Source organism: Orcinus orca, chromosome 13 (genome assembly GCF_937001465.1).
Source record: "Orcinus orca chromosome 13, mOrcOrc1.1, whole genome shotgun sequence".
In the NCBI taxonomy this organism is placed as follows: Eukaryota; Metazoa; Chordata; class Mammalia; order Artiodactyla; family Delphinidae; genus Orcinus; species Orcinus orca.
The window spans coordinates 45,078,326-45,094,579 of record NC_064571.1 but is presented as its reverse complement, the minus strand read 5'-3'; the positions used below and the strand labels follow the sequence as shown (position 1 = coordinate 45,094,579).

Here is a 16,254-nt window from a genome sequence, read left to right as displayed (position 1 = left end):
AGTGACTTTAGAGAAGCTACTTCATCTCCCTGAGTCTTACTTTTCTTTTCTGTAAAATATGGAGATAAATATTAATCTGACCAAGCATTACCAAGAGGATTAAATGAGATAATGCACACTGGAAGGGCTTACACAATGCCTGCACATAAAAAACTCTTTAAATGTTAGCTTTCTTTCTATGTGAATTACTACCAAACAACAACAACAAACTTGGAACTTTCTCAACAGCTAAGGCTGCCCTCGGGATACTTACTCTTAGGTAGAACTCTCTATTTTCATTTCCAGATTTAATCCGAAAAGTATTGATAGTGTTGGGATAAATGGTTGTGGCCTGTATCTGGAAGATGTCAGATGGCACAGACCTATCAGATCGGATGCTCATGTATTTGTGGACTATGGATTGGGGAAGTTCTCGGCACAGCGCATTTGAGACTGGGCAAACACATCGGCTGCAGAGACAAACAAAAGTATTCACCAGTTAGGCTTGGTAAAACCAAAAGATTCTCAGTTTCAAAAGTTCTGATTTTTCTTACTTCTCTGATGTTAGAACGTAAGGATCTTGACAAGGATTTCGTGGGTAACAACGGAAGCCGCCATGATAATTCCAACACATTTCATCTTCCCGACATTCATTTGTGGTCTCACACTCATTTATATCTGTAGAGATGTAGAGTCAAAGAGTTTACTGATATAAGTAAATTGCGTAAGTGGCAGATTCCAGTTTGCCACTGGAAGGAGGTGTATAAGAATCTGGACTGTGTTTAATTTGCTTTTAGACACAAGACTTGGTGGGACCTGGGTTCATTGCATTAATTCATGACAGATGTAGTGGAGCCATTCTCTACAGATTAATATGTGTCATTTCATGGTATTTTATCAAGCACCTATTGTTCATCTGTTGAATTCAAAGCCAAATGCTTTCCATTGACTTTGCTTAAATAAAAATGAAAGATACTATTTCTTGCCCTCTGGGGAATTAAGGAAAGCTGAAAAAAGGAGGAGGCCTCTCACCTTGGCCTTGAATAGGGTGGTGGTTAGATGGGATTTTCAGATTGCAGTGGGGAGGGCCTTCCAGGCTGAGAAAGCAGCAAACAAAAACTATGGAGATGGAAGTTTATAGCCAGGCTCAGAAGCTTGGGAGAGAGGGAAAGGCTGGTATGTGGTTGCAGTAAGCTGTAGCATGCTGCTGGATAGTTAATGTTCTGGGAGTGGATTACACTGTTCATAGGAAGCTGTTCACAGCAAAAGAAGGGAAGCTATGAAGTATCCTACCATGTAGAGCATGGCTATTTAAAGAACATGGGGAAGAAGGGGAATTAAGGAAGGGACCGTCAGTGTCAGCGGTGAGAGGCAACCCAGGAAAAGGCAGTGCAAGGAGGTCAGAGCTAGAGAGGGTCCCTGGAAGGAGGGTTGTGGGAAGGCCAGGATGGACAAAGACTGAATTTAGATTTGGGAATTAGGAGTTCCCAGATGACATCTGAGAGAAGAGTTTACAATGCTAGAGAACCATTACATTTACGACAATGAAAATTATATTAATATCCATATCCCTATGTATGTTTGTCTCCCTTTACATTGGAATAGTGATTAGATTTTATCCAATATAAGCCTTTTCTGAGTCATTCCTTCCCCACAATCAGATATTTTCATTCATTAATTTACAGGTAGTCATGGCCTAGTTGCTGGGATATGATCTCTTTCTTCTCTCTGAATTCTTATATCTCATGTTCCTTTTCTGGGGCCTTTATTGCTTTTTGCTTTGCATTATTGAAATCTCCATGTTTGTCTTAATCCTTCTATAGCTTGTAAGCTCCTGGAGGGCAAAGGCTATTGTGCACATCTTTCTATCCCTTTATCACCTAGCATGAGTGCACTGGGGGCACCTGGATTTTAAGAAATATTAAATTGAACCAAGTTGCTCTTCACACAAACCATATGGAGATGGTGAGAAATATATTATCTCTATTTGGCATGAAGGGAAAACAAATAAGGGTTAAGTGGCTGACCCAAGTTCATATAGTTAGTGACAGGCATCTCTCCACTGCAAGGTATTGCATCCTCTAAATGAGAATAATTCCATTCCTTGTCTTTGGAGAAAAAAATTTCTTTTAGCTTCCAAACTGGCAAAAGCTATCTGGAACCCAAGAGGAGACTGGAAAAGCTATGCAGTTTCCAAGAGTCAGTTACAAAAAGTATCTTCTTTTGGACTGGCTATGGCTAAAGAAAGAACTTAGATTCCTCAGAAGAAATCACAACTGACTTGTCCTTTCAATATTTTTCACTTTTTTGAAAAATAAAGATGCTGTTTAGCTACAGGGAAAGTGAAGACTGGTTTGTTATATGGAGTTCAACAGCAGCAAAAGGAAACTTTATGTGATAATTTTATTTATTACTTCCAGTAATTTAGAGCCTAGCTTAATCAACTCCTTAATCATTTTGGAAGGTTTTTCAGAAATGATTAATAGTATTAAAATATTTGATGAATGTGTGTCTGTGTATCTGTGTATTCTCTCTCTGTTTCTCTCCTTCCCCACTGTCCCTCTCCCCTCCCCACAACCTGCCACCACACACACACAGAGTTTTAATTTTTCCAAGACTGTGGAAATGAGAACAGTTATTTCATCCCCAAAATAAACCTTTTTGGGAAAGGTAACAATCCAGACTCTTTTGGTTTTACTTTAATCTGTGGACAGAGTTGGGAAGGAATGGTTTCAGTGGGGGAAACCAATTGTTTTGCACCCTAAAAGAATGGTAAGTCTCTTTCACAAAAAATGTTTTGGTTTAACCAAACATTCTTCAAGATATAACTCTAATGAATCTCCTATTTGCAATTCCATTGCATTTTCACCTTTCGTTATAACAGATATAAATAGAGTAGGCTGGTAAGATTCCACTGAATGTTAACTTGTTTCTGTCTTTTGCTGGGTGTCAAATCCATTTATGATCAGAAACACATAGACATTTGTTTCAGGACTCCAGGGAAATTGGTTAAGGAATCCCACTGGCTAACATTTTCCTGCATGTAATATTCATGTTAAAAGTCTCAATTAGGGTTCAGAAAGTAAAACCATTGGAATGCAATGTTTCTCCACAATTAACATTACAGAGTCTCTAGTAACGTGGAAAGGGGTAGAAAGATGTTTATTGTGCAATGAACTACATTCTGATTATGCTCATATTTAGTGGTTGGATTCTAGTTGAATGATCACATGCACACTATAAAATCTCAGGTCATGGATGTTCCTGTGAATTAATATTTCCCTGTAAAATCATGATATAGACTGAGAATCCTGAGTCTCTCCTTTCCTTGATCTTTTCCTTTCTTAATATTTTACTGCCCTTCTTCTAAAGAAGATTTGCTACTAAGCATTTATATTGCTGGGTAAATTTCATAAAAACATCTTGAACTTTACAGTCTTTATAGTTTATAAATAATTTTTCTGTATGTTATTCCATTTCATTCCCTCAACTCCTTTTTCCAAATGAGAAAGTTGAGGCTCAGAGAAGTTTGATAATTTGTTCAAATTGTATAGATAGAATGCCATACAGCTAGGTCTCAAACAGATTTTGTGTCTTCAAGTTCAGTCTTTTTTTTTTTTCACTCTCTCACTGCTTTATGTAAACCTGTGTTTGTACCAATTTTTCCTGGATTATCTAGTTTTAGTTTTACCTGAATAGTCTTTTGCCTGTTAAAGAAATTTTAAGCTACATGCAGGAGGTAGGGAGGAGAGGGTGCACGTTTTCAAATCTTTCAAAGAGACTCTGAAATCATACCATGTAAAGAGCCACTTCTTCCACCTACATGTAGCTGTGAAAATCACCTGAACATTTATTTTAAAACTGGACCCGAAGACATTAGCTATTTTTGGATTAATAGTTTTTTTTCCTGAAGTATTCAAGTACTTTTTAATACACATGAAGCTGATTTTCTCAACACTTAAATTACTATCCAATTTATAATCCTGGTGTTTTAGAGAATTCAGATCAGTTTGAGGTGCACCTAACCACACATTAAGCTTATGCTCTACACTGAAACTCATGGTGAAATATTTTAATAATTGAATCTTTTCTGGTGGATGATTAGAGGATATATATCATAGGGATTATGTAGGCTATATAGAAGGCATACCAATATTTTATTAAAATTATTTATTTTAAGAAAGAAAAATGATTGCTTTAAATTTCAAAGAGAGTTAACACTGAATATCCTCTTTATGAGATGGGCATGTCTCATGATCAACAGGGGAAATAAAAGAGCTCAAATTGTAAAAAATGAAAGTCTGTGATAGAGAATCCTACAACTTCCTCCCTGCTTTTCCTGGTTAAAACTTAACAGATATGAAAACAATAAACTTACCCTGACATGTTCTACTTCTCACCACTTGGTATCCCTGGGGGCACATACAAGAGAATTTCCCAGGCTCATTGACACATTGATATTGACACAGGTAGCTCGAGGTTCTGCATTCATCAATGTCTGTTGAACCAGACAAGAGCAATAAGACAGAGTTGAAAACTTACATGTCACTATTTTGGTAATTTTTTTTTAACACTTCATACTCTGAAACAGAAATACAATACTTTATAAGAAGCTCAAGTGCAAATTCTAACAATATCAGCTCATTTCCCATAGAGCTTCACAGCACAGAGAGTTTTTCTTACCATCAGTTTTACTCACTTATTGCTGAAGTTTGGCGAATCCTGGAACTAACCATACTAGCTGAGCAGACTGAATGAATTGGCTTGTGGTTGATGATCTTCATGTTGTGCTTGGCAGACCCACCCAGTGATGCAGATTCATATTTGCCTTCTCAGAAATTGGGTGGCTCTGCTCCCAAGTTCATCTGAGTTTTGAACTCCAAGTTCCATCCCTGTGCTAGCTTCTAGAGGTGATGCCCTGGCAGAATGCTTTGCATTTCTCAATGGTGCTGTCCCAAGAAAAGGTGGGAGCGTTTGTGAGGAAGTCGGGAGCATGAAGTATCAATGGCATCCCCTTCAGGATGTCTTATGCCTTTTGAATTACACAGTGGCAGGCATGACTAGGGGCCAGGTCTCCTGGTTTCTCTTCTAATGTTCTTGACATGCAATCAGCCATTTTTGAACTTAAACATGCATGCCAGTCACCTGGAGTTCTCATTAGATGCAGAATCTGACTCAGTAGTCTGGGCTGGGGCCTGAGATTCTACAATTCTCACAGGCTCCCAGGAGGTGCCACTGCTGCTAGCCGTTGCATCACACTCGAGAAACAAGACCCTAGAGCACCCTTGCTAATTATCAGACCCAGCCTACATCTAATATTTCAATTATTTTGTTTCTTCTCCTTTCTTTTGAAAACATACTAAAAAGTCAATGTTATAATTGAACTAAATTAACTGGATTTTAGAACAGAATTTCCATGGATAAAAATTTGCTTTCATAAACAGGTACACACTTGGATTAAAGCAACAGCAATCACAGGAAGTGGACCATGATTACTAATTATTTGGACAATATTTTACCTTCACAATTGAGCCTGTCACTGCTTAGCTCATATCCTTGATTGCACTGACAGATGAATGAACCAAGAATGTTGTAGCATTGCTGAGCACATTGATTGCTGGCATCACATTCATTTATGTCTGAAAGGCAAGGTTATATACATTTATATATCTATGTCTTTAAACATAGCCTTGCTCTTTTGTACCTATGTCATCCGATGATAAGTGAGTAATTCCCTAGCTGGATTCTTTGCTCTGCAGAAGCTCACTGGAGAACATCCATTCAGGTTTCATATTTGTTGGAACAACTTCAAACATCTGTCATATACTTCTTTTAAAAATACCAGAATATTTTTTTTTCTGGGAATGACAGTTAGTTTGGTGTTTGATGAATCTTTCCAAAAGAATTTAATGATTCTAATAAACATACATTCCAGTATCTATTTTCTTGTATTGTTGTTCAGATGCAAAATGCCAAGTCTATAAATAATTGATATAAGACACATACTAATACGGTCTCTCAGCATGCTGTAGTGAAGATTTATCTGTGCTATTTAGTACTTTTTAAATGGGTCCTCTTAAATTCCATTACAATTATAACATAAGCCTTTGAGACCCATACAGAGTTTTGCAATGCTCTAAGGCACTGAAAATATTGTGAAAAGGCATTTTTCCTGCACTAGATTCTTTCCATGTCATGCCAATCTTAAAATTGTGTGCCGTGACATTGCATTCTGAAAGGGCAGAAGAAGCATGTAAAAATCAGATGCACTTTCAGCAGAAAGTTTATGTATTTGAACTTGCAGTAACCCCTTTGGCACCTTCAGTGTTTATATCACACACTCTTGACTAATTGGTGTGTGTATATCAATTGATCTGTAGTTAAAATTTTTTTTTGATACACTCACAGAAGAGAACTACAACCAAGGTTAAAATTTTTTTCCATTCACATCTTGATGTGTTTTAAAAAACCAGATTGGTTACTGTCTTTTCAGCTTTATGCAGGGAAGTTGATGGAAACCAGTTTACTCAAGAACATAGAAAACTGGAAATACTTCAGTGTGGCTTGGGAAGACAGAAATCAGTCAGGATGACTGTTTCCAGAAGTCTTACCTACGCAGGTATAGTTGTTTGCTGCCAATTGAAACCCAGGACTGCACTGGCAATAAAATGATCCTGGCGTGTTCACGCATCTTTGGTGGCAATATGGAGGGATGGTACATTCGTCTATATCTAGGTTATCAAGTATAACACAAAGAGAACCAAATTATTGACTATCCAAATTACTATTATTGAGCTGTTTAATCTCAAGTTCTCAGCAGAGCATTATCTGGAAAACCTATCTAGAGATATCCTTTTAAAAGTAATTATTTTTCTTTATAAAAAATTAGAGTATCTGTGCTTTAAATACACTTTGGTCTGCCCTCTGCAGTTAAATGAGATGTTAAGAACAAAGACTTCATAAACCTGGTTGGGTTGGTTGAGACTTAAAGAGGGAAAAGTAATTAAAACTATTTCACATATAAGTGAGAATGTCAGGCTGGGAATCTAAAAGCTTATTTATAATGATAGAAGTAGAAAAGAAGTATGGAAGAATTGAGTGATGTAGCGTAAAACTAATAAAAGGAGGTACGTGCTGTTGCTCAGCTGGTGACCTTGGCAAAGTCACTTAAATGTTCAGTATCTAGGTTTTTTCTTCTGTAAAATGTGGATAGTAATGCTGCGTGTGTATCTTATGAAGTTTCTGTGAGAATCACGTGAAAGAACGCTATGGAAGGAATGGGACACTAAACAAGTTACTTCTTGAGAGTGCCCTTCTGACACACTGATAATGTGTTCCAGCCTGTGTCCTTCTCGTATAAATATTTCCAACTATAAAATGCTCAATTGAGAACTTGCAAAGTAGGATTACTATTTTAGAAGCATAATAGAATTCCATTAATTGATGATTCTACACTTTGTGACAACTCCAATATGGCATGTGTAATTAAAAATAACAATTATGCACAATCACTGTAATACTATGGAGTGACTATCTCATGGAAAAAATTAAACAAAACAAAACTTTATGCTGAACCCTTCCAGTACTTTAATAACTAAAAGTGTGGAAGGCAGTGTGCTCAAGTGGCTGCAAGGTAATCTGAGTTTGAATCTTCATTCTGGCATTTACTAGCTTGGTCTTAACCTCTCAGAGCTTCCATTTCCTCTTCTGTGAGTAATAATCAGCAATGTGGCAGGATTGTTGGGAGGCTTACATGAGATGAACTTCCTTGCACAAAACAGGCAAAAAAAAAAAAAAAAAGGAGCTATTATGAATAAGCTGCAAAATATATTTGATTTAACTTGAATATTGAAATAAACAGTAATGATGTTCACATGGCTTCCCTCCTAATTTATTTAGGTGTCTGATCTAATTGTCACCTCAGGGAGGCCATCTCTGTCCATCCATATAAAATAACTTCTTCCCCATCTACCCCCTTAACCTGCTTTATATTTCTTTGTAGCCAGTGACACTCCTTGACATTGTATTATGTGTTTATTTGCTTCTTGTCTGTGTCCCTCCCTATAATGCAAGGCAGATTTCCTCCTCTTGAGGTAGAGGTAAAGTATCTTTTGTCTGTTCACTGTTGTGTGCTTAATACCTGGAACAGGGTCTGGCATAGTAGGTGCTCAATAAACATTAGCTGAATGAATGGAAAGTTCATACTAATTAAAAGTAATTTTAGCACGGTTCTTCCTAGTACCTAGTGTTACAACCAGGTGCCAATATCAACAGCTAAATTATGTAAGTGGTACTTTCTAATAGTTCCGTGGGCTGCGATTCTGTAAAATCTGTTTGTATACTATGATGGCCCAATACCTAGAACGTGGCACACAGTCAGCCCTCACTAAATGTTTGATGAACAAATAATGCATGTCTTCTCTGCCAGTAAACATTCATTGAACCATTGTTATTTGCTTTCATTGTGTTTTGTAATGTAGGTTTATAACGATGATAATCATATACATATATTCTACCCCTGTCTTGTATGGAAAACAGGCGTGAAAACAAATTAATGCATGGAATTATAAGATCAAAATAGAAAAGTGTACAAGGGAGAGAGGGAGCACCATTCTACTCAAAGTGTGTCCTGCTGACCACTACGGGTCCACGGACCATTTTGACCAGTCTGCAATGAATAAGTACAGAAATTGGGAGCAAGTGTTTAGGAATAACAATTTGGTGTTACTGCAACATTCTTACTGTACTCTACATAAGTATTGATCTATAACAGGTTGGAAATTTACAAAGGATACATCAGAGTTTGAGAATTACTGGCAGAGAGGGGGGAGTGACTAATTATATTTGGGTATATCATGGAAGACCTCCCGGAGGAAGTTACCTTGAGCTAGAATTTGAGAGTTGAACGGGAGTTTGTTAGGACTGCATGTCTCTGGTAGAGGCACTGAAGTGTGACACTGTGTGATGTATTGGGGAACTGTAACTAGTGGGACAAAGCTGGAGTGTTGTAATTATTTTGGCAGGAGAGGAGTGTTGATACAATAGAGCTGGGCAAGGGCTAGATAGAGGAAGACCTTATATGCTCGGTTGAGGAATGTAGTGTTGGTTCTATGGGTGAGGGGAACAGTGAGGAAGCCACATGATTAGATCAGAATTTTTTTTTTTTTAATTCTTGGTGGCACCACGTGGCGTGTGGGATCTTATTTCCCCTACCAGGGATGACCAGGGATCGAACCTGCACCCCCTGCAGTGGAAGCATGGAGTCTTAACCACTGGACCACCAGGGAAGTCCTAGATCTGAATTTAAGGACATCTCCTGCCATACCATAAAGGGCTCTAACCATAAGTTCCATTCGCTTTGATTCTTCCCATAGTAGGCTGGGTTTTTTCTTTTTCTATACTTTTTATACCCTCAATTGTTTATTTTCCTGACGAATACAGTGGGCAAAATTTTGGTGCCTGTGGAGTTTTCCACACAATTTTCTCTTAAGTCACAGCTTCAGTCAGTGCAAGCCCTGGTCCTTCCTCAGAGGCTGGGCGCTAGCCCCAGCACCTATGCACAACCCCATGGCAGGAGAACAGGGCCAGGGCCCATAAGGAGCTCAGTGTTGACATCCTGACACCAAGAGCTCACATTCTCAGGTGAAAATTGGTGCTGGGTTGCCTGTCCCCACATCATTATCCTCTGTTCCTAAGAGAAAATAAGGACTCTTCACTGATCTTATGGTAAGAGGTGGTATGTAAATCAGTGGACAGAGGGAGTCAATTACAGAGTTTCATCCTAGTGCTGGGCCTCAAGATTGAACCCTTTAGTTTACTTGAACACTTTAGTTTACTTCTCATTTGCCAGTTGGCCTCCCCATATCGTGTTCTTCCTGTCATTCAAAAAGCATGCATTGAGCACCTACTTGGTGGGCACTCTTCAGGGACTGGGGAGACAACAATGACACAAACCAGTCCTGGCCCCTGTCCTCAGAGAGCTCAAGTAGAGCTCTCAAGGAGGGCACATGTGTTGCATCCCTAGCACTGCACTCACTTGCCACGTAAAGAATGTTTAGTACGAGTCTGTTAACTCATTACATAACGATGGCACACAGCTATACAACCCAGAACGAGGAGCCATTCTAAGCACTCCTGCACATGAGCTCCTGAGATAGGGACTGGTATTATCTCCATAGTACAAAGGAAAAGAGTGAGGCACAGAGTATTTAAGTAACTTGCCGAAGGTCTCAAAGTGGGTTAGGGGTAGAGCTGGGATTTGAACCTCACCATTTGCCCTATAAGCTATGCTATGCTACAACCAGTGAATGAAGCCCATAGCACCAGTGTTTTAGTGCTAGGGTACCAAATAACTAATTTAAAATGATTTTCCCGGTTGCTTTTGTGGTCTCATTCACACCCCAAATTTCTGCTTTTGCTTAGTCTAACATGTAACCAAAACTTTGATACCCAGAATATGCTCAACCTTTAAGGCTAGTTTTTTTCTTGTTAACATGGAAAATGGATTGGTAGTCAATGAAAAAATAAGCACTATCTTTCTCCAAATAAAGGTGAGTGCTTTGTTTTAAAGGCCTGAGGTTTAAACAGTTAAGATGCTCCAGACAGGACTTGGCTTAGTGCACTGTTGTACTTACCTACACACTGCTCTCCTCGCTTCTGATACCCAGGAGGGCACTGACAGGTGAAGGAACCTCGTAAATTGATGCACACTTGGTCGGCTCTACAGTTGTGCGTCCCTGCAGTGCACTCATCTATGTCTGTGAAAGACACACAGCACAAAAATAGTTTGAGTCGGTTGTGAAGATGTTGATAGTTCCTCCATTTTGCCATCATACTTTTCTTAAAGAAACCAGGTTTTTACTCTGTAATACTGTTATATTGGAAATGCTTAAAATGATACATTATTTCAACTGTTCAAAAAGTAATTTCATAGATGTCAGTGTGTACCACTTAGATTTAACAAATGCTAACATTCTGCCATGCATGCCTCAGCTCACTTTGTTTTGTTAAGAAATGAAACACTGGAGATGTACCTAAAGCCTTACTCCATCCTCATCCCTTTACCCCCCCACCTACTACCATCCTGGTAGGTGTGAATCCTTCCCTGAGATTTTTTTATACTTTTATTATACAGTTATGCACCCATTAGAGCATACAGTATTGTTTTAAAATGTAAATAAATTGTATGATACTTGCTTTTCCACCCAGTATATGACATTTGAAATAATTTCTAGTAACTAATCTCTAAAAATCTGCCCAATAACTAGGTAAAAATCAAACTTTAATATTATGCATTCCCTGTTGCTGCTGTTGTTTTTTTTTTTTTTGGTAAACTTTAGCACAACATAAATGTATAAACTTTTCATTGCAAATTTCAAAATAAAAAGGATTCAATTTAATCACATTCCTCTAGGAGAGATAGGCTGGTGTAGTTTAAAATACATATTTTCCCAAAGCATTTCACTTCTTGTAATAGTTTACTAAATGTACCTTAAGGAGTAGGTAGATTATAGTTCCAGAAAAGTAAAAAATATTCAGTCATAATATGAACTTGTTATAACAAATTTCTTTGAGATCAAAATATGATGGGCACTTGTGTGTGTCTCTCATATTACAGTAATTTATAAGTGAAATATAATTTTGCCTTATCCATATCACCTTTCATTCATTCAAATCTCTCATATTATGAGTTTAAATAGCACAGATGAAAGGATTATAAAATTTTGGCATTCTTCAACAATTGAAGACTCTAAGCTTCATTAAAAAATATCTAAAATTTGTAATTCCTAGATGACAAATTTTGCATAAAAACTGAGAAAGGTTTAGGGGTGTTTAGATCATCACTGTGGCAGACCCATGGTGGTGCTTTGGAAGAAATAGTGGGGCAAAAATCAGTACCAAAAATGAATCATCAGTAATTAGAATTTATTCCTTAAATCCTGCCTTCCCTTTAAGAAGCTCAGAGAGTAGCCCCTGGTGTGTCTCATCTTTCTTTATTTTCAAACATAACTGCTGCACTGTGCACATAAATGCACATTATTACACCCTGTAATATTACACCCAGTGTAATAATGTAGGAAGCTCAGGTTATAAGAGAGTTGCCCTCAGATATCGGCTTTAGTTAGCTGGGTGTGGAAATGATAAAAGAGATTCTCTCCAAAAGAAGGAGGGAGGGGAGATAAAGAATACTCAAGGGATGTATGACTGTTTATTGGATAATAACCTATAAAAGCATCTACTTACATAATTCTTATTATCTGGTTTTAAAGTTTTGGTGAATTTTTTCTTATTGTTTTTTATTTTTGTTTTGAAACTTTTTATCATTATTACTATTATTTTCAAAGCGGTGATTACAACTCTGTCCTTTTCAGGTACTATGCAGAGGTACAGCAATCTTGCTTTGAAATTATCTGCCCTTTTTGTGTCTTTTATTATTTTCTCGTATGCACTTGATGAAAACATGTCTACTGGGGTTTCTTCAGAGCTTTGTGACCCGCTAATGCAGAAATGACAGCAGAGTTCATATTGTTTTATGTCAAGAACATCTGCCAGCATTTGCAGTGATAATAGCACTGAGAGATACGGCAATGTGAGATTCAGATGTGGCAAGTTTCCTTGGTACATGCTGGCAGAAGATCAAGGGCTCAGGCTGGCTGCTACATTTTCTAAAGGAGGCTTCACCAGTGACTGTGGCTTTTCTTTCTGAGATATCCCTCTGCAAACTGCCTCCACCCCATCGCATTCCTGATGTGATTTCCTTCCTATTATTTTTTGTCATTTAGTTCTCTCTTTGATTAATAGGCTAACATTTCCAGTGGAATTAATATATCATTAAATAGATTTCAAACATAAAAGCCATGCTCCCTGGACCTATTCCTTTTTAAGAACCAGGTCTGTTTGCCTTCTAAGGAGGATTATTTAATAAAACTATTAGGTGAGTTAAAATAATTTAATAAAAAATAAAATAAAATACCACTGTCTCTACTGCCACTATATTCTTTTCCTTTCTCTATCAATAACAACAGGACTCACCTCACCTAGGATTGACTGGTGGTATTTTATTTTATTTATTTATTTTATAGAATAAGATTTTTTTACAAAAAAAAATATTTTATTTATTGTCTGCATTGGGTCTTAGTTGCGGCACACAGGATCTTTTGTTGTGGTGCTCGGGCTTCTCTCTAGTTGTGGTGTATGGGTTTTCTCTTCTCTAGCTGTGGCACGCAGGCTCCAGGGTGCATGGGCTCTGCAGTTTGCGGCACGCGGCCTCTCTAGTTGAGGTGCACGAGCTCAATAGTTGTAGCACGTGGGCTTAGTTGCCCTGCGGCATGTGAGATCTTAGCTCCCTGACCAGGGATCGAACCCGTGTCCCCTGCATTGGAAGGTGGATTCTTTACCACTGGAACACCAGGGATGTCCCTGACTGGTAGTATTTTAAATACACTTTCTACTTACTTGGATTCACTTTTAGTTTTAATTCTTTCAGATGGGAAACCTCCCTGAAATTCAATAAAACACAGTTGCATGAAATCCCCTTCAAGAAATTATTCCAAAGGAGTTGAATGGATGCTTCATCTTATACCTTGAGCTGGATCTGCTAGTAAATGAACAGACTACATTTTCATTTATGGCTTTTCCAATTCGAGTTTAGAATATTTATCCTCTTTGCTCTTAGCAGGTTATCTAATGCTGAAGGTTGTGTAGATTGACTGGATTTCTTTGAACTATCTTCAATTATGCCATCAATTTATTGGTTTATTTAAATAACACGGTTTTATTAATTTGAAAGTTGTAATTTGAGATGCTGTTTATTCACACATCTATACAAAATCATGTAAGAACTGTTTTACATTGTTAAACTCTTTTATGCTTATCTTTTCTACTTGTATGCATTTCTATGTCTTAAATATCATGTGATAAGAAAATCACTAAAATATACTCCTATGTTAGAAACTCAAAGCAGAATATCCATCTCTGTGCAGATGCACCAGAAGACCTGGCTCCCCCAGGTATGTTTATGAAAGTCCTCCGTGGTGGGAATACCTGTATTAGCAAAAGCAATTCTTTATTCATAATGGAAACTACTCACATCAGCTATGGTTTTCCTGATAATCTAGGAAACAGTACTTTGGCAAGAGGCGTTTTTGTTTTGTTTTTAAACTATCTGTAAGTTATCCTTGACAGTTAAGCTCACTAGGTTCTTTAGGCAGACAGTTAACACATTCCCTGGGCCCTGAACCCAAGCTCTTTGAGGACAGGGACTATGTATTACTTTTTTCTGTATTCCTAGCACCTTGCAGAGTACAAGAAACAGGGTGGGTTTTCGAAACATATTTGTTCAATAAATGGATGAATGAACCAAGATTGTTTGCTAAGAACTGATGCCTAGAGTTTAAAGAAAGTAGGATCAGTGTTTTATCTCATGGAACTAAACATTTACAAGGCTGAGTAACAGGCAAGACGTAAGAAACACAGCAAGATGTCAGTAAATGGAAATGGCTGTAAAGCAATGGAGTGGAGAAGTGCAAAGCTAGGAAGACAGCAGCATCAGTGGTGGAAGGCTGGCCTGAGGAGGTGAATTTTGAGCTGCATTTTGAAGAAGGTAAGGTACATGGATTGGCAGAAATAGGAGGCTATTTCTAGGCAGAAGGGAGATCACATTAGAAAATGCTGATAAGACAAAAGCAGTTTGCATGAGAAGAATGGCAGATAGCTGGAATCAGCACGGCTGGAGGTGCTGTGTATGAGGAGTCTGGTGCAGTGCCTGGTTGAAGGTGCTCATAAAATGGTAGCTCAAGTCATGAGCAAAATTCAAGGCCTTATAGGTGCAATTAGAGTTTGGATTGCACACCACAGGAAGCAGCTCTGAACTATGTAGACATAGCCTAATGGAAACATTACCAAAGTACAAAATAATAGAATGTGCTTCCTAAAATATCACAACACGTAAATCAACTCACATTTCATCATTCTAATGCATTAAGAATAGCTAATGGCAATATTTGGTGATTTCCTCATTTTTCAGAAATGTGCCCACACTCTCCCTTCTAGTGATTTATACTATTGTAGGTCCCTCTCTTGCTGACTTTGGCATCCTCATTGCGTTAAATAATCCAGCTGATCTTCGCTCAGCTCTCACTGCTAGCCCCTTTATCACAATGATCCCCAGTCTATGGAACTGCATGTTTGGTTTTCTCTCAAAGTTAATGGAGGCAACTGTGTCCACATCTCTGTCGTGTCCACTAAGTCCCTGCTTAGGCCCACATTCTCTATGTGTTTGGCTCCTGCCCTTCAGTCTGACTCATATTTCCCAAACCCCTGACTCATGCTGCTTTCTCTCTCTTATGCAACATTTTAATCTCTGCTATGTTCTTTCCATAATTTGATAACTTACCACGACATGGAGTCACTTCACTGTGTTTTCCTGGGCAAAGACTTTGTGTACCTTAAATGCTTTAGATTACCACTTAAACTTTTCTAATTTGTGCTGCTTTACATTTAGGGAATAATTCAGAACTACTTTGGAATAAGCCACCATTGACCAGATGGTGTGTTTGATGATAATGCACTGAAATAGGAATATTATTCCTGAAATAGGAATAATAAAAATAAAAATAATTATTTTTATTCTGTCACTGCCTCTGTGATCTAGGGCCATGGCATCAATTCTTTTTCTCTCTGTTTCTCCACCTGTAAAATAGACTGTCTTCCTTAATGATAATGCACAGATTTCAAAAAGTTCAGAATTTTCAAAATAAATCTTTGTGTTTCCAGACCGTAAATTCTTAGAGTAAAATAACCATATCTTGACTAGTTCTGAGTTGGACACTGTGCATGCTTTGTAAATATTATTTGATGGTAAAGAAAAGGTAGTGGTTAAGTTCAAGTTGCTGCTATTTCTTGATCTGTGTGGGTCTAAAATGTTATTTTGTGTCTTCCCCAACCATACTAATTTAATCTCATAAATGGAGTAAAATAGGAAAAAAAAAGGTCAAGATTCATGTTTGCTATAAGGATGAGCTACTTTACTCCTGGCTGCTTTCTTTCTTTCTTTTTTTTTTCTTCCTCTCTCTCTCCCTTCCTTTCTTCCTCCCTCCCTTCCTCTTTCTTTCTTCTTTCCTTCCTTTCTTTCCTTTCCTTCCTTCCTTCCTTCCCTCCCTCCCTCCCTCCCCCTCCCTCCTTCCTTCCTTCCTGCCTGCCTGCCTGCCTTCTTTCCCTCTCTCTCTTCCTTTCTTCCTTTCTCTAGTGACAGGACAATAAATTAGTTCCCAGCAA

The 16,254-nt window shown here is 38.0% G+C and overlaps 1 protein-coding gene and 1 long non-coding RNA gene across 18 annotated transcripts in view; one reads left to right on the top strand and one right to left on the bottom strand.

The window, feature by feature from the left end:
* The window catches only part of LOC117198314 (uncharacterized), a 424,014-nt gene that overhangs the window by 165,083 nt on the left and 242,677 nt on the right, over positions 1 to 16,254 (top strand). The window lies entirely within an intron of this gene.
* EFEMP1 (EGF containing fibulin extracellular matrix protein 1) overlaps positions 1 to 16,254 on the bottom strand; it is a 68,234-nt gene that overhangs the window by 6,037 nt on the left and 45,943 nt on the right. For all 11 annotated transcript variants that reach the window (XM_004284386.4, XM_033414213.2, XM_033414216.2 and 8 more), the window contains 6 exons: positions 10,614 to 10,736; positions 6,591 to 6,710; positions 5,499 to 5,618; positions 4,358 to 4,477; positions 534 to 657; positions 254 to 449 (listed from right to left, as the gene is read on the bottom strand). In XM_004284386.4, coding sequence (XP_004284434.1) covers positions 254 to 449; positions 534 to 657; positions 4,358 to 4,477; positions 5,499 to 5,618; positions 6,591 to 6,710; positions 10,614 to 10,736 — 803 coding nt within the window. The remainder of the gene's footprint in view (positions 1 to 253; positions 450 to 533; positions 658 to 4,357; positions 4,478 to 5,498; positions 5,619 to 6,590; positions 6,711 to 10,613; positions 10,737 to 16,254) is intronic.